General features: G+C 36.8%; 1 protein-coding gene across 2 annotated transcripts in view; it reads left to right on the top strand.

Moving 5' to 3' along the window:
* The first annotated feature begins 644 nt into the window (after nucleotides 1-644).
* The window catches only part of RBM46 (RNA binding motif protein 46), a 45,290-nt gene continuing 22,434 nt past the window's right edge, over nucleotides 645-23,500 (top strand). For both annotated transcript variants that reach the window (XM_040251339.1, XM_040251340.1), the window contains exons 1-3: nucleotides 645-795; nucleotides 1,692-2,159; nucleotides 2,654-3,436. In XM_040251339.1, coding sequence (XP_040107273.1) covers nucleotides 645-795; nucleotides 1,692-2,159; nucleotides 2,654-3,436 — 1,402 coding nt within the window. The remainder of the gene's footprint in view (nucleotides 796-1,691; nucleotides 2,160-2,653; nucleotides 3,437-23,500) is intronic.

Here is a 23,500-nt window from a genome sequence, read left to right as displayed (position 1 = left end):
GCTAGGCAAACTCAGTAGGCAGTTTGATAAGGACTGGTAGCTTAATAGAGAGCCTTGGATTGCTACATTTAGCTGTGTGGGTGCATGAGCTGCTTTCCTTCTGTGTTGTCTCCAGAAGTATATCATTGATGCAACTGGATAGCCTGGGAGGAACTGTAAAGTGACTTTGTGGGTGTGGTATATATGATAATAGATGTTTGTAGCTGTATTTCTCATCACTCAGAAGAAAACTCAGATATTTTAGAACTAAGAAGGACTTTCTCAGGTCACCTAATTTTAGCTATATCATTTTAGAATTTCTGAATACTTTGTTACTATTTCTGCTGGCTGTTTTCTTTAACTCCTTTCACTTACTCCTGTTTTCCCACATTTGTTTTTGTTGTCCCTTTGTCTTTTTCACTTTTGCATCCCTTTCTTTGTAGCTTATGCCTTATAAAGGTACTGCTTAACTGATTAGAGACGTTAAAAGAGGTTTCCAGCTTCCCCTGTAGGGAAGAACTTTGGGGCCAAGGCTTCAGTGGTCTCTGAATGTAGCAGCCACAACTATTCTTGGTTTTTTGCGTCTCAGAGAAATGCTTCATAGGTTCCTCCTGGAGCTCCATGTCATAACACTTCTCTTAAACTTTGCTTTAGGAGCTGCAGCCATGAGTGAAGAAACTGTAGATGGGACAAACGGATGCAGCAAAGTGCGGACTGGTACTCAGAATGAAGCGGCGCTGCTTGCTTTGATGGAAAAGACTGGATACAACATGGTTCAAGAAAATGGGCAAAGAAAGTTCGGTGGTCCACCTCCAGGTGTGGGGTTTTTTTATGTTAAAAAAATTGGATGTTTAATGCAGTCATTTACATTAGATATATATCTCCACAAGTATTCCAAACAAATAGCTCTTTCCTTGAAACCGCTTTAAGACTTCAGCAGTCATTTTTACTGTTGTGAAGGAGAGGAGGTAGATTATACTTGTTATGCATGTCTTTCCCTGAACATTCTACTGTTGGTTTAAGTAGCAGTTAAGAAATAAGTCAGGATTAGGTCAGTGGGGAAAGTGGGCTCTAGCTATGAAAGGGGAGGGCATTTGGGGAGGAATCAGAAAGAGTAACAAGTAGGGGAGTGGTGGTCATGCTAGATGCAAGCAGATTATTAGATATAACGTTTTGCCTTTCTACCAATAGCCAGTACAGCTTCCTCGCTCAAAACCCTCCAGTTAACTTTCTGTGAGACTTAAACGAGAATCGTGGCCTCTAACGGCAGTGATGGCTGCTTTGCCTGTCATTTTACTCCTCCCTCAACTATGGGTTTCCCATACAAACCTTCTTGCTGTGTGCTGTTCTAATATAATTAATATAAAAAGCACTTGCTTTTCTTTTTTCTGATATATTCTCAAGGCTCATTCCTTCATTTGATTCAGGTCTCTGCTTAAACCTCATGTGCTTAGAAAAGATGTACCTGATTACCAAAAATATCAACCCTTCTGTGGCTTTATTTTGCTTCATAGCACTCACTACTCATTGTCTTCTTTTTCTATTGAATATAAGCTTCATGAAGGAAGGAGGCTTCTAGTTTGTTCATTGTTGTATCCCCAATATGTATAATAGTGCATGGCATATAGAAGGCTCACAGTAAGTCTGTGGAATGAATTATTGAATAGTAAACATAAATACCTTATTAGAATTTGTCTATTTTTGTCTTTCAGGTTGGGAAGGTCCACCTCCGCCTCGAGGCTGTGAAGTTTTTGTAGGAAAAATACCTCGTGATATGTATGAAGATGAGTTAGTTCCTGTATTTGAAAGAGCTGGGAAAATATATGAATTTCGACTTATGATGGAATTTAGTGGTGAAAATCGAGGTTACGCTTTTGTGATGTATACTACAAAAGAAGAAGCCCAGTTAGCCATTAGAATTCTTAATAATTATGAAATTAGACCAGGGAAATTTATTGGTGTGTGTGTAAGCTTGGATAATTGCAGATTATTTATTGGAGCTATTCCAAAAGAAAAGAAGAAAGAGGAAATCTTGGATGAAATGAAGAAAGTGACAGAAGGAGTCGTAGATGTCATTGTCTACCCAAGTGCAACGGATAAGACCAAAAATCGTGGCTTTGCGTTTGTGGAGTATGAATCTCACAGAGCTGCTGCTATGGCCAGGAGGAAACTAATTCCAGGTAAATTTATCCTTTTTCAAAGGCTATTTTTCTGTGTTAACCTTACTATACATTTGAAAAAATAGCAGTACCTCATAGATCAATTTATGAAAATATGTAGTGCCCTTGAAGAGGAATAGAAATTAAGAAAGTAAAACAAATGATTCTGAAAGAATATGATCCTATATAATGAGTCATTTGTTAACAGTTTACCGATTTACTGAAGGTATACAGTTTTGTTTAGCTCTTGGTTGTTGTTTGATAAAAATAAAAAGGACAGTACCTAATCCTTCTAGTAAAGGTCTGTCTTTGAATTGTATTTGTTCTTTTGACTCTCAAAATTAATTTCACTGTAAGTCTGTCTCAGTTCACCTTAGTAAAAACTTGTGTGAATAGGAAACTAATACTTTACCAAAAACACTATGTGTATTTGAGTTTCTCTTTCTTTGGAGGAACAGTTTTACTTATTTTTGATTTTGATTGAATTGTCTTCAAATTAATTTATTTTTTTACAGGAACCTTCCAACTGTGGGGCCATACCATTCAGGTGGATTGGGCTGACCCAGAGAAAGAGGTTGATGAGGAAACCATGCAGAGAGTTAAAGTTCTCTATGTACGAAATTTAATGATCTCAACTACTGAGGAAACAATTAAAGCAGAATTCAATAAATTCAAACCTGGTACAGTTGAGCGAGTAAAGAAACTTAGAGATTATGCTTTTGTTCACTTTTTCAACCGAGAAGATGCAGTGGCTGCCATGTCAGTAATGAATGGAAAATGCATTGATGGAGCAAGTATTGAGGTAACACTGGCAAAACCTGTAAATAAAGAAAACACTTGGAGACAGCATCTTAATGGTCAGATTAGCCCCAATTCTGAAAACCTGATTGTGTTTGCTAACAAAGAAGAGAGTCACCCCAAAATTCTAGGCAAGCCGCCAACTCTTCCAGCTCGTCTCAATGGCCAGCATAGCCCAAGCACCCCTGAAATTGAAAGATGCACTTACCCGTTTTTCCCTGGAACAAAGCTTACTCCAATTAGTATGTATGCTTTAAAATCCAATCATTTCAATTCTGCAGTAATGCATTTGGATTATTACTGCAACAAAAATAATTGGGGACCACCAGAATATTATTTATATTCAACAACAAGTCAAGATGGGAAAGTACTCTTGGTATATAAAATCATCATTCCTGCTATTGCAAATGGATCCCAGAGTTACTTCATGCCAGACAAACTCTGTACTACGTTAGAAGATGCAAAGGAACTGGCGGCCCAGTTTACATTACTTCATTTGGGTAAGTTTATAAGTACTTTAAACAATATAGTATAATACGAAATTAGAGAATATTATTGTAGATTATTTATAAATTTATTTTGTTTGAACTCAACATTAGTGGTGAGTATTTAACATAAATTTTACCTCAGTTTTGTGAACTCATGCTAGATTTTATTGAGATTTCTGTTTGAGTCTTCCTATATTTAGTTTTTTATTTATTATTTACTGGGGGAAACATTTGGTTTTGATTTACTGAGAGTTCACTCTCTTATCAATTTACTGTTTTTCTAGTGACTAATCCTCATTTGAAATAATTTCTGTATAAGTTGCAGTATTTATTACTTAAACCAGTTTATAAGAATGTTTCTACATCCGTGGTGAAGTCTACATGATAATCTTTTTTTGAGAGCAGGCTTAGGCTTAAAATCAGAAGCATTTCAGATGGGTCATGTGTAGACATACCTTATGCTTACCAATCTGGAAATCTGTCGTTATTACTCATGAAAAACAAGAAGCATCATTAAGAGATGTTTATGACCATTCTCTTTAATTTCATGCTTTTAAAAAAGTTTCTCTAAAGCATTTGAGGGGTAATTAAGACACACTTTGGGCCATATGCTAACTAAATATTTGGCCTTGCGAAGAAAGAGATGTGACATCACTCTGGTGTCTTCCTTCTGCTGTTTTTTACTGATCTGTGTTAGTCTCTCCTGACTGTCCTCCCCTTGCACTAGTCTGTTTCATTTTTTAATGCAGCTGTAGATTTCAGTTGGTTATTACTTTGTGTTTAAAATAATATTTATTAGAATAATACTGGCTTATTGAAAGTTACAGTAGAATGGAAAGGTCTCCTACTAAGGATTATAATTGTTCTTGATTATAATTGTCAGTCATAGCTTAAAATTTATTTGTTATATAGTTGTATATTACTGAAGATTGCATCTGTTATATGTTCTCAGATTTGTTAAGGAGAGGAAATCAAAAAGGAAAATCATTGTTAAAGGGAGAGTAATTTTTGTACCTCATTATAAACTTGCTTATGTATCATGGCCACTCCCATGGTATTACAAATATTTTTAGGAGATTCTGATTTGGACGTGGAGTCAGAATTTTAGGGCTGAAGGGAGGTTCCCTACAAGAAACTTATCAGCAGTGTTCTCAATTATTAGTTTGGAATTTGGAAATTTTGCAATCATCTAAGTTAATTAAGTCTTAGATGTGATTTCAGTTAATGTACAAAACATTGGGTTGGCCGGAAAGTTTGAGTTTTTCTGTACGATGATGCGTGTATATGTGCTGAAGTCACTGCAGTCATGGCAACTCTTTGCCACCCCATGGACTGTAGCCCACCAGGCTCCTCTGCCCATGGGATTCTCCAGGGAAGAATGCTGGAGTGGGCTGCCATGACCTCCTCCAGGGCATCTTCCCCACCCAGGGGTAGAACCTGCGTCTCTTAGGTTTCCTGCACTGGCAGCCGGGTTCTTCACCACTGGTGCCACCTGGGAAGCCTGTATGATGATAGAGAAAAACGGAAACAAACTTTCTGGCCAACTCAATAGGACCCTTCAGTTTTCCTTTTAATAAAGACAGTCTGAGTTAAAGATAAAATTAGGTGGATAGCAAATGATGAACAGTGTTCTTAGAGAAAATGGATCAAATTATTCTTTCAAAGTGGAATGTTTGGCATTCAGTTGCTGAGCAAGATACTTGTATTTGAAACATATTTTATTTCTATGTCTATTCATTTTCTTTACAAATTTAAATCTGCAAGATTCTTAAAACATTTGTTTTTTAGTTTGTCAGATTTTCTATTTAGACATAGTTTACCCATCTACTTGTAAATTCTGTTATTAAGATGTTTTCACTTGAGTCCTAGGGCCATAGTTAATTCCTATTCACCTGTAGTTCCCAAAGACAACCCCTGTTCAATTATAGTATTTCCAACTTGCTTATGTTCATTAGGGATACAGTTAATGTCAAGGAATGAAGTTCTTAGAGGGCACAGACAGTTTGCTTTAGTCTTCTATTACAGATTTTATCAACGTATATCAAAACTGCTTATAATAAAAAATTGAACAGTTTCTGTTTTATTTTTCAGTTTCAGTCCATCATCAGAGATAAAAGCCAAGATCCAAATGCAAGCCAAATTTTGAGTTTCATACACAGGCCAGAGGCCTTGTCCATAGATAGTAGCACACAAACTGTGATTGACTAGAAATAAGAATGAAGCCTAAGTTAAGAGGCAGCTAAGCAGGAAAAGAGAATTCAAGGAAATGAAAGAATCAGAAATCCGAAGTCTAGAAATCTTTAATAAGAAAACAAACATCAGACCTTCAGAGGTCTTTAAAGTAGGCAGCCGGAAAGTGACATATTGCCACAAGGCAGGTTAGGAATAGGTTGAATACTGTTGGCAGTGCTTTGGTGTGCTTGTTCCTTCTGTTAGCATTGGGCTTTGATGAGCTGTGCCTTTTCCTGTGCGGTCTCCTTTAAAGAAAGGTTGCCGAGTTTCACTGGGTGGCTCAGGGTGGATCAGCTGGTAATAGTGCTGTGCTTTTAGAGGGGGAGAGGTGCTGTGTTACTGATGTCCTGCATGTTTCAAGTATTAGATTGTTCCAAGCAAGTTCCAGCCAAGAGGTTGCTGCTGGTTCCTGGAATTCCTCAAATGTGAGTGAGAGTGAAAGTCGCTCAGTCCTATCTGACTCTGTGACTCCATGGAGTATACATATACAGTCCATGGAATTCTCTAGGCCAGACTCCTGGAGTGGGTAGCCTTTCCCTTCTACAGGGGATCTTCCAAACCCGGAGACTGAACCCAGGTCTCCCTCCTTGGAGGCAGGTTCTTCACTATCTGAGCCACAAGGGAATCCCAAGAATATTGGAGTGGGTAGCCTATCCCTTCTCCAGTGTATCTTCCCAACTCAGGAACCGAACCAGGGTCTCCTGCATTGCACGTGAATTCTTTACCAACTGAGCTACCAGGGAAGCCCCCTCAAATACAGTTCATTAAGTATGAAATCATATTTTGGCTCTATTTTCTTGAAGAATTTGAATCTAATTTCTTAATGAATTTAACTGCTATTAATATTTTAAAATGTTTTCTTTAGGTGTAGCATTTTATTTGCTTTGACACTCTTCTCTTTCAGTTTTGATGCTATTTTGATGCTATTAAATCTTACCTTAATGATCTTTGGCTGTTCTATGCTATATAAACAATCATTTGCCTTTTTGGCTCAACTCTTTAAGAGTGTACTTTCACTGTCCATGTTTGTTTTAGCTTCACTATGCCTGTTTTTCAAGTCTGAAAAATAGAAAAAAATAGATTTCATTTAGTTAAATGACGATTATTGATGTTGAGGAACATGGAAGTTTTTTCAAGGGAGAGCAGGCATCTATATAAGTACCAAATCAGAGTACTTCTGGCGACCATTTAGTGCTCTTACTAGAGTCCAAAATATTCTTGTTGCATAGTAACATAAAATGAATTTTTAAAATATTCTGTTTTTTTTGTTTCCATTTATAGTAAGCTTTATTTTAGCAAAATACTTTATGAAAAGTTGGAAGCTGGGGTTCTTGCCAAAATTGAACCCTTATTATTTTTTACTTCAAAGATAGAGACTGTTTTCATCTTCAGGATGTCAGAGAGTAACCTCCCTGGGAACTCAGTACCCAACCAACAAGATAAGAAATGATCTATCACTTGGTTATTCAACCTTAGGGAGCTGGAATAAATGGGGTACTCGGTGGGTTTAGGGGCTCCCTGGTGGCTCAGCAGTAAGGAGTCTGCCTGCAGTGCAGGAGATGCGGGGGCAGTCCCTCGGTCGGGAAGATCCCCTGGAGAAGAAAATGGCAACCCACTCCAGTATTTTTGCCTGGACAATTCCAGGGACAGAAGAGCCTGGCAGGCTACAGCCTATGGGGTTGCAAAGAATTGTACATGAATTAGCAACTAGACCACCACACCACCATCAGTGGGTTTAATGGGTAGAATACAGACTTGGGGGCTAGGAGATAGGTTTTATACTAAATCTTTGATGTTTGGAAACATCTTGGGTCATTCTATATCACATCTTTTTACATAGGCCTTTTCTATCTCATAATTTTTGTCTATTTAATAATGGACCAGAGTATCAGTATGAATAATCCTGCTTTTCCTAAAACTTTGCCTCTGTCTTGAATCTGGGCTTTCCAATATTGCCATAGCTTTCCTCTGGAGTAGTCTTCACTATTGAGGAGACAGAAATTGAGGAGATAAAGAAAAGTCCTAGTTTTGTAAGAAGAAAAGTCCTGGAGAATACTTACTGGAAGGAGGGAGGTAGCCTCAGTGTGTGATGATAATTGATTCTGTTAAATAATTTACTAACAAATAACTGTAGGCAAGACATTTCTCATTTCTGTGTTTGTTCATTCCTGATGCAAATGGTAGTTTTTTACTTGAATGATACCTAAAACTCTTTAAAAAAAAAACAGGAGTGAAGAACCTGTCACAGACCAGCTTGTTTGTGACATTGATTTAATTTTGTCTGAAATTTTGCGCTGTTGCTATGACTGATAAAATTTAATTAAAGAACAAGCTTTTTTGAATGCCTCTTTTGTGTGAATTGTACTTTACTAAGCAATCTGGACCTAAAGGTAAATAAAACACTGTTCTGGCTCTTAAGGAGTCAGATCTGCTGAAGAAGGCAGAGGTGTGAACTCTACGCATAGTTACTTTGGAAACACAGAGATGTGCTTTGGTGATTTCAGTCAGATTTTTAGGATTAGAAATAGAAAATATGTGGACTTTAGTTAATCTAAATTTCATCAGTTCTATTTTTTGAAACTTTGTGGATATTTTCTTTCTTTTTAGTATAACTATGTTGACTCTGCTTGCTTTTTTGCTTTTTCCAAGTAATGTTTTTCTTAGATGAATCCATTTTGATTTGTGTGGACCATTTTATGTGTGAATATTCATCTTTTTTACGTATTCTGTACTTTTTTCAGCATTCATTTTGTGGCTGACCTGCATGTTGCTTCTCATATTTGACTTTGTAATGGCATACATCATCAGAATCTTTATTTTTTTCTGGTCATTGAGTGCTAACATATTAAATATATATTTTCTAAGCATGTGGCCGTTATGTTTGCTATCCCTTTAATATCATTAAAAGATTAGGGGATTAGGTTTTTATTTCTGTTGTCACTTGTAACTTGGTTGAAATTTATGAAATAGAAGACACAGTAAGATGAAGAAATACTATTCTGAGAAGTTTTCATCTGAAAAATAATTGGTGCTATTTTTTATGAGCTATCTTATTTCCAGATTGATGGGCAGAAATTCAAAAATAAAATTTTAACTTTAAAAATTTGCCAATAAATTGCTTTGAAACAAAGAGAAACTTCCCTAGTTTTTAAATTTAAGAAATTTTAGGAGAAATGGACGGAGGAGCCTAGTGGGCTGCAGTGCATGGGGTCGCTGAGAGTTGGACATGACTGAGCAACTTCACTTTCACTTTTCGCTTTCATGCATTGGAGAAGGAGGTGGCAACCCACTCCAGTGTTCTTGCCTGGAGAATCCCAGGGACGGGGGAGCCTAGTGGGCTGCCATTTATGGGGTCACACAGAGTCGGACACGACTGAAGCGACTTAGCAGCAGCAGCAGCAAGCTAAATATAATATAATGGTTATAGTGAAATTTTAAAGTTAAATAATTAGAAAAATTAACACTTTTAGAAAGTTAATATTTTCTTTCCAGTTTTAATTATGGATCTAACTTTTATACTATTTCAAACTTATATTTTAAAGAACAAAAGTAATTTTCTGAATTTGCTTTAAAATTCACCTAGTTAAGTGTTATGATCACCAACATTTCATACATTAATTTGTTTTCCATATGACCAAGTGGTGAGATGAAAATTCCATTAACTCAACTATGTGTCTTTGGACCTCAGAGAGGGCCCCGTGTTTGTGAAAATGTGTTTTTACTCCTCTTGAAACCTGTTGTTTTTTTTTTCCCAGAAGATCATCATTTGATATTACTCATAATTTTTATCTTACTAACACTTGTTTTAACGGACTATGGTCCGTTTTTATGAAGTTGCTGCTGTGAGAGAAGCTTAATAATGAGTAATCAAGTAAAAGAAGCTATAGTCTCAGCTGCCAACAAAATGTGACTGAAATGATCCACCTTTGTGGACCTCTCGGTGCCTTCATCTCCAAAATATTAGGGTTTTACTTGGTGATTTCTAAGGAGGTCACCTCCCCCAAATTTATGGTTTTGTTTAAAATATGATAAAAACTCTGTAAAGAACCAAAAAACAATATTTGAGTTTTTCTTATGCATACCGAGATAGAATTCAAGTAGTTTAAAATCAAGAGCTGCTTTTGTCAGGATTAACCCTTTTCTCAGTTTAATGCTCTTTTTTTCCATATAATTCAAAACTTATGTTTGTCTGCTTTACAGCAAAACAACTAGATTAAGAAAATGAGTTACCTATTTCATTTTCATGATGACAAGTAATTATTTTTTCTTTCCATGCATTTGTCAGTTAATTATAGTCAAAACCAAGATTTTATAAAACAACCTGATTACTTAGCAATTTGAAAATTAGTTTTTGTACCAGAGAATCTAGGAAGTTAGTGGTGCCTATTAAAACATATGACCAGTATTTATTCCATAGTTATAGTATTAGCTGACAGATGTGATTGTGTGATTTCATTTATTTTACACATTTATTTAGTCATGCTTGATCTTCTGTCCTACAGTTTCTTAGTATTTGGTTAATACATTTCTAAAATTCTTTTTCTAATATACTAGTTTTAATAGTAGCTACTGCTTTTTAATTTATAAACTTAATGTATGATATTTAATATTTAAAAAACCCCATGGTTTGTAAATTTTCCTCTAGTGTTAAAGGCCACAGTAAATTTTGCGTATGTGCGTTCTTAGATGTCAGCAGCAACTCAAAATTTTACCACATGATATCCCCTAAATATATTTTTCAATGTGGCTTTAAAAGGAATTTCAGTGTTGTATTGATTTTTTTCTCTCCTCTAAGCTTCTGAACCCTCTGAAATAAGTAAGCTTTATAGGTATTTTGGAGGGTTTAGAATAGTGAAACTCTGTGTAGAAGCTGCACTATTGTGCCTTTATTTCTGCTTCCTACTTAATATTTGCTGCTACTGCTAAGTCGCTTCAGTCATGTCCAACTCTGTGTGACCCCATGGACTGCAGCCCACCAGGCTCCTCCATCCATGGGATTTTCCCGCAAGAGTGCTGGAGTGGGCTGCCGTCGCCTTCTCCTTAATATTTAGTGACAGTAATTACTGATGCTGTAACATGGATGGAGTGAATAGGGATGGAAGCTGTTTCGGAAAAATGGTTTTATTGTGATGAATTTATTCAAGTGATCATTTGTGATTTCAACCACTTCAAAATTATTCAATATCAGTTGCTTCTAGGCCTTTTGGTGAGAATGAAATGTAGTACCTGATCTTACTAGTTAATTTCAGATGTATTATCTATACTAGAGCAATTCATGGAGAAGGTGATGGCACCCCACTCCAGTACTCTTGCTGGGAAAATCCCATGGATGGAGGAGCCTGGTGGGCTGCAGTCCATGGAGTCTCGAAGAGTCGGACACGACTGAGCAACTTCACTTTTTACTTTCATGCATTGGAGAAAGAAATGGCAACCCACTCCAGTGTTCTTGCCTGGAGAATCACAGGGACGGGGAATCCTGGTGGGCTGCTGTCTATGGGGTCACACAGAGTTGAACATGACTGAAGTGACTTAGCAGCAGAGCAATTCATCCTCTGTCATAGAGTGATACACATTCTATCCAAGACCTGATAGTGCATTACCTCTAAGAACAGTGTTCTTGCCTCTGGAGAGACAAAAAAATTAAGAAAACCCTAGTTTCCCAGGTGGTTAGAATCTCTAAATCGCCAAAATGTTAATAACAACTTGGATTTTCTTGCCCTTAAGTTTGAAATATTTGGTTAAAGGTCATTAGTTATATGTGGGCCTTTCCTAACAGCAAGTGACATGTGAGTTATAAAAATTAGTTACAATAATTCATATTTTAAGAGAATCTTTTATTTGGCTGTGTATCTTTCTGCATTGCCTTTAATAAATACAGTCTTACATACCACTGATAATGATTTCTACTATAAATGTATTTATAACTTCCAGTTAGAAAGCATATGAGAGTGCAATCATTAGAAAACATCAGTCTGCTTAATTATATTGCCTGATAATTTGATAAGTGTACTCTAAACTTCTTCATTTCTTATGCATTTAAACAGTATAGCCTGATTTTTATACACAGAGTAATCAAGAGTAAATACACTTGAATAAATAAAAAATTTAAACTTGAATATACAACTCATTTCCTTTATACAATAGTTATCTATTGACCTTTACTTCATTTTTTCTTTCATGTTTTTGATTTTTTTCTTTATATTTTCTAAGAATGTTATTTCTAGAGATGCTTTACTTTTTTTTTTTTGGTAATCCTCTTTTATAGGTGAATTGTTGTAAGACCGCAAGCCCATGAAATTAATTTTTCTCTTATCTTCATTTCAGCATACATATTCCAGCCTGCTTGTTTACTGGCCAGATTAGGGAGTAAGCAAATTTGCAGCCGATGTGCCATAGTATGTATGGCTTATTCTTCTGCGGCTGTGTTAATTTTTGATCCAGAGGTGACCAAATACATAGTTACAGATTTAGTAAAGTACAGTTTCACCCACTATCCAAAGTAGAGCCTTTCTGTGAAACCTTCTGTAAGCCAAATAGAATAAAGCAAAGAGGCTTAGGACACAGTCTTGCTAACAGATGCACAAAGCAAATCAAGGTAAAGCACAAACGCTCACCAACACAATTCAGAGCTCTTGAGAGCTTGATGCTGAGACACTGTCATTCTGTGGGGAGGAGCTTGCCTTTGCTGGTCTGGATGTTTAGGCTGCATGCTGTCTTTACAGTGGAATTGCTGCAGAATGAATGCTAAACACTGTTTTTGCTTTCTGCCTTTTCTCATAGAGGAAAAATCCTCTTTGAATTTCTTTTGGTTAGCAAAAACAGATAGCAATGTGTAATGTAAAGTGAACTTTCAAAAAGTGGGGGATACCTATATTGGATAACTTGGGGTATAGAATTTAAAACATTCCAAGTGAGCCATTATAAATTTTTGGAAAACAGGTTTAAATTGTATTCTGCACTATAAAGTTATAATTTTTACCAAAAGCAAAATAATTCAGAGTAATGTTTATTAATTTAAATGTCTCACTTGTGTGTTTAGGTGTCTACATTTGTTTCTTTGAGAGATCACAAATCAAGTTTCCTTGAGTGATTCATAGGTGTGAAATTTAGATATACCAACTATAGAGATAACGATATCAGAGCATTGGAAAGTTACTTTTTTTCTCTTAACTAGAGAGAAAGGGGAGATATTGAGCAAAAATAGGATTACTTATTCTGTGAAAGCACTCTTAGCTTCTGAAGGGTATTTACAAATATGAGATATCTGAGATTTGTTTTCCTTCTTTATTTCTTTTAAGTTTTTTCTGTGATTTACTGATTTTAAGAGTTTGAAGTGCTTGTATTGAAGTGTATCTAGGGTAACTGTGACTCTAGGCTATCTGCTCTTTTTACAGTTAACTTTCTTATGCACCAGTGTATTTTTAAACCCTACTTTTCCTGATTTTTAAAAATCTTTGTACCTTATTTATTTTTGCTTATTGTGGTTTATGCTACAAGCAGGGAGTGGCGTATCTGCACATGACTTGAGGAGGGGGATTAACGGCCTTTTTCATCAGTCCTCTTAGGCCTTGGGAAGTCTATTGATGTCAGCCAGTCTGATTTAAATTGATAAATAAGGCAAATTTTATTGCCTTGAGATTTCGTGTGAATTTTTAGGCAATAATGATTTTTATTTTCAGTTATTTTAGTCTGATGTTGTATTTTGAAAATTTTTATATCACAAGAAAAATTTCTATAGCCAACTAGCAAATATTTATGTTTAGATTTGAGTTACCAATAATTTGAAACCAAGTAAACTGAAGTGTTGTTGCATACATTAATTATATTTATCCTAGGGTTCTTTAAATATATAGTTCATTAATTCAGGGAATTTATATAAATTCTAGAGCCCTGTTATAAAAATCTGACTTAGGAAAAGGATGGAAAGATGTTTAACTTCCCCTCAGCTCACTTTCTGTTTGGGAGAGAGCGTGTTGTCTCATACTGATGGAGTAGCCTGACCCAAGTAGAATATTAATCTTATCTTTATCTTTTCTGTTCATTTTCTACTGGTGTTGGGCTATCCACCATAGTCCTTGTCTCTCCCTGAAAGATATGAGGTGGTTTATTAAAAATAGTTATAGTATGAAAGGATTCAGATCTTAAAAATTGAAGGAATTATTATTAAGTCAGTGGGAAATTATGAGTAGGAAAATAAAACCAAGCGAAACTAAACTATATTGTTTAGGAATGAAGGAATATATGGCAGAACTATAAAGGAAAGCAAGAGAATGGTTAACACTTAAAAATTAGGATCATAATTACTTTAAGGATTAAGAGATTGAAAGTGATGTGATGCAAGAGATTTCCAAGGTATTGATGATTTTCTGTTTCTAAACCTGTGTGATGAATGCATGTATTTATTTTAAAAATTATGTTGGCTGAACAAGGACCTACTGTAAAGCACAGGGAACTTTGCTTAATGTTATATAGCAATAAAAAAATTTTTATGTATAGAATTTTTTGGGCAAGATTACTGGAGTGGTTTTACCATTTCTTATTTTAGGGTATCTTCCCAACCCACGGATTAAACCAGCATCTCTTGTGTCTCCTGCCACTGCACCACCTTGTTAATATGAATGTTCATGTAGCAAATATTTATTGAACACTGTGTTCTCTCTCAAGTCCTGAGGATCACTGTAGTGAATCACACATAGCTGCTGCCTTCATAGAATTCACATTCTATTGAGGGAGACAATTATTCAGTTTCTTTTCTGATAAACATTCTAAAGAAGTATAGGGTGTTATGAGAAATTATAATTGGATGACCTGAGATGAGAGGGTCAGGAAATAGTACATTCAATTTTAGAATTACAGCAAAAGGAAGTTCAGTTCTTTAAATTTAGGATAACATACAGGCAGCATTGACTACAAGAACATGGCACTCAGAGCTGAATTTCCTCAGTTCACATCCCAGCTTCATTACTTACTTGGAAAAGTTACTTTATCCTTTCTGTGCTTGAGTTTCCTCATCTGAATGTTAAGAATATTTATCTCATAGAGTAATTATATGTATTAAATGAGTTAAAATTGTAAAGGGCCCACAGTAGTGCCTATTATATTAAAATATGCTGTATAAGTATTAAAAATCTTTATTCGGAAAACAAATCCAGGACAACAGATTTTCCCATCATGTATAAGAATGAATTTTATTAGTAATAATAGTAGTTAAGATTCTTGCAGTGTTTACTGTATATTATTAGGTACGGTGTTAAATGCCTTTACATGATACTGCATTATTTTGTAAACTCTCTGAGGTTCTGTAGATATTATTTTTATGTCTTTTTATATAGTATTATTTTTATTTTATTTTTATGTAGATAATATTATTTGTATAATAAATATTTATTATATTTTATGTCACCTTTTTTTAATAAGTGAAGAAATCAAGGCTTTGGTAGACTGAGTAATTTGTTCAGGATCCCCCAGTTGTCTAAGAAGTTGTGCTCTTAACTGCTTTTTTTTGTTGTTCCGTCGCTCAGTTGTGTCTGACTCTTTGCAACCCCATGGACTGCAGCTTGCCAGGCTTCCCTGTCCTTCACTGTCTCCTGGAGCTTGCTCAAACTCATGTCCACTGAGTCAGTGATGCCATCCAACCATCTTATCCTCTGTTGCCCCCTTCTGCTCCTGCCCATCAGGGTCTTTTCCAGTCAATTGGCTCTTAGCATCACATGGCCAAACTATTGAAGCTTCAGCTTCAGCATCAATCCTTCTAATGAATATTCAGGGTTGATCTTTAGGATGGACTGCTTTGAGTCTTTTCCAGCACCGGAGTTCAAAAGCATCAACTCTTCAGCACTCAGCCTTCTTTATGGTCCAACTCTGACATTTCTACATGACTATTGCCAAAGCCATAGCTTTGACTATACGGACCTTTGTCAGCAAAGTGGTGTCTCTGCTATTTAATATGCGGTCTGGGTTTGTCTTAACTACTGTTCTTTATTAACTACATGTTCCCAGTAAAAAACTGACCTTTGTGTAATGTTAAACATTTGATGACAGATCTGAATTTGGGGAAGATTATTGGCAAATTATTCTTCTAAAACTTAAAATATAGTGTAAAGGGCTTTTGTTTCATACTTTGCCTACTTTTCAGAGACAGGTTTATCTTCCTAGTCCAACAAGCCCATATTCCCATTCACTCCATGTATTAATAGTGTGCACCTAGTATACCTGTTTGAGTCCTAAATAAATCATTTAAGTTACAGAGGAGTTGTGAACATACATTGTTTACAAATGAGCTTTGGGATTTTTCAGTTTCCTCTGGGGTGAGCATTGCCAGCTGGTCACATGTGTGACATGCCGGCAGAAGAGACTTGTTTTTTCCTTCCATCAGATACTAGACAGAGTTTCAGATAGGCACAGTCTCTTTAGGTCTGTTCGTAGTATCTTATTGCTTGGTATTCTCATTTTGCTTTTGGATTGTGCTCAGGCGTCACAGCAGTATGTAACTCACCCATGTAACTTACCACTGCAGCTACATCTGCTGTTGCTTTTATCATCGTTCCTTGCTCAGGAGCCTACAGTGGCTTGCTTTTATAATGTATAGCATATCAAGTCCTCTGAACTCCATATTCTCTTGTTCAGAATTCTCAGTTGTTTGTCCCCATCTTACCTAACGATAGATAGTATCTTCTGCCACTTTGAATCATTTTTTTTTATATATTATTCTATCTTGATAGTAACTATTATATTGTGTGGTTTTATTTTTTAAATTATAAGTGATTAACGTTTCATTTATCTGTACTAATTCTTTTTTAAACTTACTACATTACATACAAACTGAAAAGCATGCACAGTTCATGACTGAAAGCTTTGTGAGGTACCAGGGGGAACACATCAGTGTAACCACTAGTGTGTCCTCAGTGGTTTAAGTCCTGTCTGAGTCTCTGCAGCGCCATGGGCTGTAGCCTCCCAGGCTTCTCTGTCCATGGAATTTTCCAGGCAAGAATACTGAAGTGTGTTGCCATTTTCTCCTCCAGGGGATCAACTTGTGTCTCTTAAAAGAGTCTCCTGCTGGCTGGCAGGTTTTTTACCACTAGTGCCACCAAGGAAGCTGGAACCACCAGGGGAAGACAAAGTATCAGTACCCTATAACAGTCCTCTGTGCTCCTACTCAGCTATCTCTGTTCCCAGAGGAAACTAATCTGACTACTTCTGTTTTTGAAATTTGTACAGAATTTTGTGTATTTTTGTCTGGCTTATTTTGACATTATGTTTATGAAATTGGCCTGTAGTGTTATATGTACTGTCATCTGTGTAAGGATTCCATCAAAATCATACACTTTGCTATTGCTGTTGTTAGAAATTTGAGTGCTTCATATTTGAGCTGTTTGAATAATGATACTGTGAATATTCTTGTACATGGTGGGTTTTTCTGGTGTACATTTGAATGCATTTCTGTTGAATACATAGGCATAAATGTGGTAAGTAAGTAAGTGAAGTTGCTCAGTCATGTCCGACTCTTTGCGACCCCGTGGAGTGTAGCCTACCAGGCGTCGCTGTCCATGGGATTCTCCAGGCAAGAATACTGGAGTGGGTTACCATTTCCTTCTCCAGGGGATCTTCCCAACCCAGGGATCGAACCCGGGTCTCCCACGTTGGAGGGAGACGCTTTAACTTCTGAGCCACCAGGGCAGATTTACAAATGTGGTAGGTAATATTTTTAAAACTTGAGTGCCTATGTGCTAACTCACTTCAGTCATATCCTGTTCTGTGTGATGCTATAGACTGTAGCCTGCTAGGCTCCACTGTCCATGGAATTCTCTAGGCAAGAATGCTGGAGTAGGTTGCCATGCCCTCCTCCAGGGGACCTTCTGGACCCAGGGATTGAACCTGAGTCTCTTAGGTCGCCTGCCTTGGCAGGCAGGTTCCTTACCACTTGTGCCACCTGGGGAGCCTGTAACACTTGAGCAGATAAGGCCACACAGTTTTCCAAAGTGCTTATATCAATTTATACTTGACTAGCAGTACATGGGTTTCAGTTGTTCCATATCCCTGCCACTGCTTTGAACATTATTGCTAGTCTCTTGATATTGAATACTCTGGCTGGATATATATTGTTGTCTCATTAAGATCATAACTTCTGTATCACTGTTGTGTAATGGATAGTGAGCATCTTTTAATAAGAGTATAGGGCATTAAGATATCCTTTTGATGAAATGTCTCATTTTAAATCTTTTGTCCCTTTTTTATATTGGGTTGTTTTTTTTCTTTTTTAAAGTACAGGCCCTTTGCTGGATCTATACTTTACAAATACCTTCTTCCACTAGTGGCTTCCCTTTCTACTCTCTACATGATATACTTTGAAAAAGACAGAAGTTCTTAATTTTAGTGTGGTTGACTTTATCAGTCCTTAAAAGTTGGTACTGTTTGTGCCCTGCTTAAGAAATCTTTGCTTACCTCAAGGTGATAAAATATTCTCTTGTATTATCTCTTAGAAACTTTTATCTTTAAAGTTTAGTGGGGTTGTGAAGTATGTATTGTATGTATATGTATGTATACGTTTACATATATATTGGTGTAAGTCTTACTCTAGATTCTATATTCCCTTCCATTGATTGATTTTATTATAGTATCTTAATTATGAAAATCTTGATATTTAATAGAGAACTATCTTCCCACACTTTTCTTTTCTTCACAATTACCTTGACTCATGTTAGAGTTTATGGTTCCATATAAATTTTAGAATCAATTGTAAATTTTCACCAAAAATCTTACTAGGGATTTGATTAGAATTGAATCTGTAGCTCCATTTGTGATGAAATGACATTTTTATAATGTTGGGCTTTCTGATCCATGAAACTTATACATCTGTCCATTTATTTAGACTTTCTTTAATTTCTGTAAACACTCAATAGTTTACAAATGTTTGTGTAAATGTCTCCTACATCTTTTATTAGATTTATTCCTGAGTCTTAATGTTTTTCACTGCCATTGTAAATGCTGCCTTTTATTTCTAATTGTTCCTGTTTATATAAATATAATTTACTTATTATGTATTGAATAATGCTGTTTATTTGAGTATAATGGTTTGGCTCTATATCATTTAAAATTTTCCTACTTACACAGTGATACCAACCACACAAAAAAATGGGATTTTTTTCTTCCTTTTTTGTCCTTTGACTTTTCTTTTTTCCTCTTGCCTTATTGTACTGGCTAGAACCACTTATCCAGCCTTGACTACAAATAATGATAGAAGGCATTCTTAAATCCTTTCAGTATTTCTCAATTAAGCTATGATGTTTACTGTGGTTCTTACAGAAGCCCTTTATCATGGCCTTTCTATTCCTAGTTTGCTCAGAGGTTGTATCACAAATGGGCAATGAAGTTTTTCTGCATCTATATGGATAATTATATCATTTTTTCTATTATTCTTTTAATGTTAACTACATTGATTGATATTTGAATGTGACACCAGTCTTGCATTTCTGAAATAAACCCAGTTGGATCATGATATACATTATCCTTTTTATGTATGCTAGATTTCATTTTTATGTTTTCTTTAGGATTTTTAGATCTGTGTTCATTAATGAGTTTGGCCCATACTTTTCCTCATAAAAACATTTACTAAATTTTTTCTCTTTTAATGTTCTATGGAAGAGTTTGGTTGGCATTATATGTATATTTTTGGATATGTGGAATACATTTAAGACGTCATCTTAGAGTTTTCAGCCTTTCTTTTATTACACTGCGTACATTTCAGGGCTACAAACTGCCCTTTAAGTGTGGTTGTAGCTGTGTCACATATGTCTTGATGTTGTTGATTTTTATCATTATTTATTTGAAAACACTTCATTTTGATTTCACATGAGTATAAATTTTAAATATATGAAGATTTCTATAGTTATATTTTCATTTTTTATTTTACTATGATCAAAAAGTATATTACGGATCATTTCAGCACTTTGTCTTTTGTTTTTTAATGATTAAATTTAAAAATTCATGCCTGATTAAAAAGAATGTATTTCCAGTTGTTAATTGCAGTGTGTTAGTTTGCTAGGGTTGCTGTGGCAAAGTACAACAATCTGTTCGACTTGAGCAACAGAAAGTCACTTTTCCATCGTTTTGGAGTCTAGAGATAAGCTGGCAGGGGAGAGCTTCCTCGCACCTTTCAGCTCTGTATTTGCCAGCAGCCCTTTAATTCTTTGGCTGCTAGATGCCTTACTCCACCCTCTGCCTCTGTTGAGTGAGACTGTCTTCTCCCTCTATCTTTCTGTGTCTTCATGAGGCAGTTTCTTCTCTATGTTTCTCTGTTTCTATCAGGATATCCGGCATACTACATTGAGTCCCTGCTGTGGGCTTCCCCGATGGCTCAGCAGGTAAAGAATCTGCCTGCAGTGCAGGAGACACAGGAAACGCATGTCTGATCCCTGGGTCGGGAAGATCCCCCAGAGGAGGAAAATGGCGATGCACTCCAGTATTCTTGCCTGAAAAGTTCCATGGACAGAGGAACCTGGCGGACTGCCGTCCATGGGGTCACAAAGAGTCAGGCACTGTTGACCAACTGAGCACATACTACTCCAGTATGACCTCATCTTAACTAATTACATTTGTGATTAACCTGTTTCCAATTGAGGTCATGTGATGAGGTGCTAGGGATTAGGACTTCACATACCATTTTTGGGCACACGATTTAACTCATAAATTAGACCAGCTTTACTAATCAGATGTAGAATCCTTTATCTTTCATGTTTTTCTGGTGCGTGTTCTATTACTGTGAGAGGGTTGTGAAGATTACCCATTGTGACTGCAAACTCGGCTTTTCCTCCTTTTGATTCTGTCAGGTTTTGCTTTATATAATTTTAGGTTGTATATTATTCAGTTCAGTCACTCAGTCGTGTCTGACTCTCTGCGACCCCATGAATCGCATGACGCCAGGCCTCCCTGTCCATCATCATCTCCCGGAGTTCACTCAGACTCACGTCCATCGAGTCCATGATGCCATCCAGCCATCTCATCCTCTGTCGTGCCCTTCTCCTCCTGCCCCCAATCCCTCCCAGCATCAGAGTCTTTTCTACTGAGTCAACTCTTTGCATGATGTGGCCAAAGTACTGGAGTTTCAGTTTCAGCATCATTTCTTCCAAAGAACCCCCAGGGCTGATCTCCTTTAGGATGGACTGGTTGGATCTCTTTGCAGTCCAAGGGACTCTCAAGAGTCTTCTCCAACACCACAGGTCAAAAGTATCAATTCTTCGATGCTCAGCCTTCTTCACAGTCCAACTCTCACATCCATACATGACCACAGGAAAAACTATAGCCTTGACTGGGCAGACCTTAGTCAGCAAAGTAATGTCTCTGTTTTTGAATATGCTATCTAGGTTGGTCATAACTTTCTTCCAAGAAGTAAGCGTCTTTTAATTTCATGGCTGCAGTCACCATCTGCAGTGATTTTGGAGCCCAAAGAAATAAACTCTGACACTGTTTCCACTGTTTCCCCATCTATTTCCCATGAAGTGATGGGACCAGATGCCATGATCTTCGTTTTCTGAATGTTGAGCTTTAAGCCAACTTTTTCACTCTCCTCTTTCACTTTCATCAAGAGGCTTTTTAGCTCCTCTTCACTTAGGTACATGGAAATCTAGAATTGCTATGTTTTTCTGGCGAAGTGTACAATTTATTATTATACTGTGTCATTCTATCTCTATTATGCATTGTTGTTGTTTTGTTCAGTGGCTAAGTTGTGTCTGACTCTGCAACCCCATAGACTGTAGCACACCAGACTTCCCTGTCCTTCTCTGTCTCCCAGAGTTTGCTCAAACTCCGGTCCATTGGGTTGGTGATGCCATCCAACCATCTCATCCTGTTTTGCCCCCTTCTCCTCCTGCCCCTATCTTTCCCACCATCAGGGTATTTCCAGTGAGTCGGCTCTTCTCATCAGGTGTTGGAGCTTCACCTTCAGCATCAATCCTTTCAATGAGTGGTCAGGGTTGATTTCCTTCAGGATTGACTGGTTTGATCTCCTTGCTGTCCAAAGGGACTCTCGGGAGTCTTCTCTGGCACCACAGTAAAGAAGGATCAATTTCAGCCTTCTTGATGGTCTCTGACATCTATACATGACTGCTGGAAAAACCATAGCTTTAACTCTGTGCACCAAAAGTGATGTCTCTGCTTTTTAATACACTGTTTAGGTTTGTCATAGCTTTTCTTCCAAGGGGCAAACGTCTTTTAATTTTGTGGCTGCAGTCATCATCTGCAGTGATTTTGAAGCCCAAGAAAATAAAATCTGCTGCTGTTTCTACTTTTTCCCCATCTATTTGCCATTGAGTGATGGGCCTGGATGCCATGATCTTAGTTTGTTGAAGCTGACTTTTAAGCCAGCTTTTTCAGTCTCCTCTTTCACCCTCATCAGGAGGCTCTTTAGTTCCTCTTCATTTTGTGTCATCAGAGTGGTATCTGCATATCTGCGGTTATTGATATTTCTCTTGGCAATCTTGACTCCTGTCATTCTTTCCTGCCTTAAAGAATACTTTTGATATTAACATAGGTTTCCAGGCTTTCTTTTGATTAGGGTTTCACACATGTATTTTCTTCTATTTTTAAACTTTTACTTTCCCTGTATCTTAGTTTTAAGATGACCCCAATGTAGAGTTTGTGTTGTTTTTGTTGCTGACATTTGGTCTGTGTTTTAAGTGTTTTATCAGCTTGCATTTAATATACTTATACAAATGTTAAGAATTAAGTTTCTTGTCTTGCCTTTTGCCTTCTATTCCTTGTTCTGAGTCCTTGTGTACTCTTCCCCTTTTCTCCTTTCTTGCCTTCTTGTAATGGATTATTTAGTTGCTTTTTTTCTGTCTTCCTCTTTTAGCTATATTAGTCATAGAGTTTTTATTATTCTAGTTTTAACCTTGTAGCCTCCAGTATGTATTCTTTTTGGGGAGTTGCACCGCCTGGCATGCAGGATCTTCATTCCCTGACCAGGGATTGAACTCACAAGCCCTGTGGTGGAAGTCCAGAGTCTTAACCATTGAACCACCAGGGGAGCCCCCAACACGTATTCTTAAGTTACTGAAATCTAATATTAATTATTGTTTTTATTCCATTGAAGACAATGCAAGGGCCTTAATACACTCTTACTTATTAAATGTTCTCTTCCAATTTTTTGTAGTGTCTTGATATTTCCATGTGTCTTAAGACTATGTTTTAACCCCCACGTACCTAATTATAGTAGGTTTTAGTTAACATAAACAGTTTTTAGTACTGTTTATATATCATTTCCTTTGCTCTTTATTTTTTGATATTACCAAGCATTAACTATGATTAATTCTTTATTCTGCTCAAAGAGCATCATGTTTTCTTTGGTATGAATATGCCAATGACAGCTGACCTCAGTTTGTTTGCCTGACTATGTCTTTAATTCATCTGCCTTTTGAAAGGGCATTTTTACTATACCAACTGTTACTTTCCATTAATTCCTTGAGGTTGATAATTCCGTTCGGTCTTCAGGCTTCTGTTGTTGCTGTTGAGAGGTCAGCTGAAATTTACTTATTACTTCTTTATTCATTTTAATTGGAGGGTGCTTGACAACATTCTGGTGGTTTTTGCCATACATTGACATGAATCAGCCACGGTATACATGTGTCCCCGATCCTGAACCCCTCCTCCCACCTCCCTCCCCATCTCATGCCATCCTTCTTGGGTTATCCCATCCCTCTGGGTCATCCCGGTGCACCGGCTTTGAGTGCCCTGTTTCATGCATTGAACCTGGACTGGCGATGTATTTCACATATGGTAATATACATGTTTCAGTGCTATTCTCTCAAATCATCCCACCCTTGCCTTCTCCCACAGAGTCCAGAAGTCTGC

This window comes from Oryx dammah, unplaced genomic scaffold (assembly GCF_014754425.2).
Source record: "Oryx dammah isolate SB20612 unplaced genomic scaffold, SCBI_Odam_1.1 HiC_scaffold_12, whole genome shotgun sequence".
NCBI classification, from domain to species: domain Eukaryota; kingdom Metazoa; phylum Chordata; class Mammalia; order Artiodactyla; family Bovidae; genus Oryx; species Oryx dammah.
Note: the sequence above shows the minus strand (reverse complement) of the source record. Positions and strands in the feature narration are given on the sequence as shown.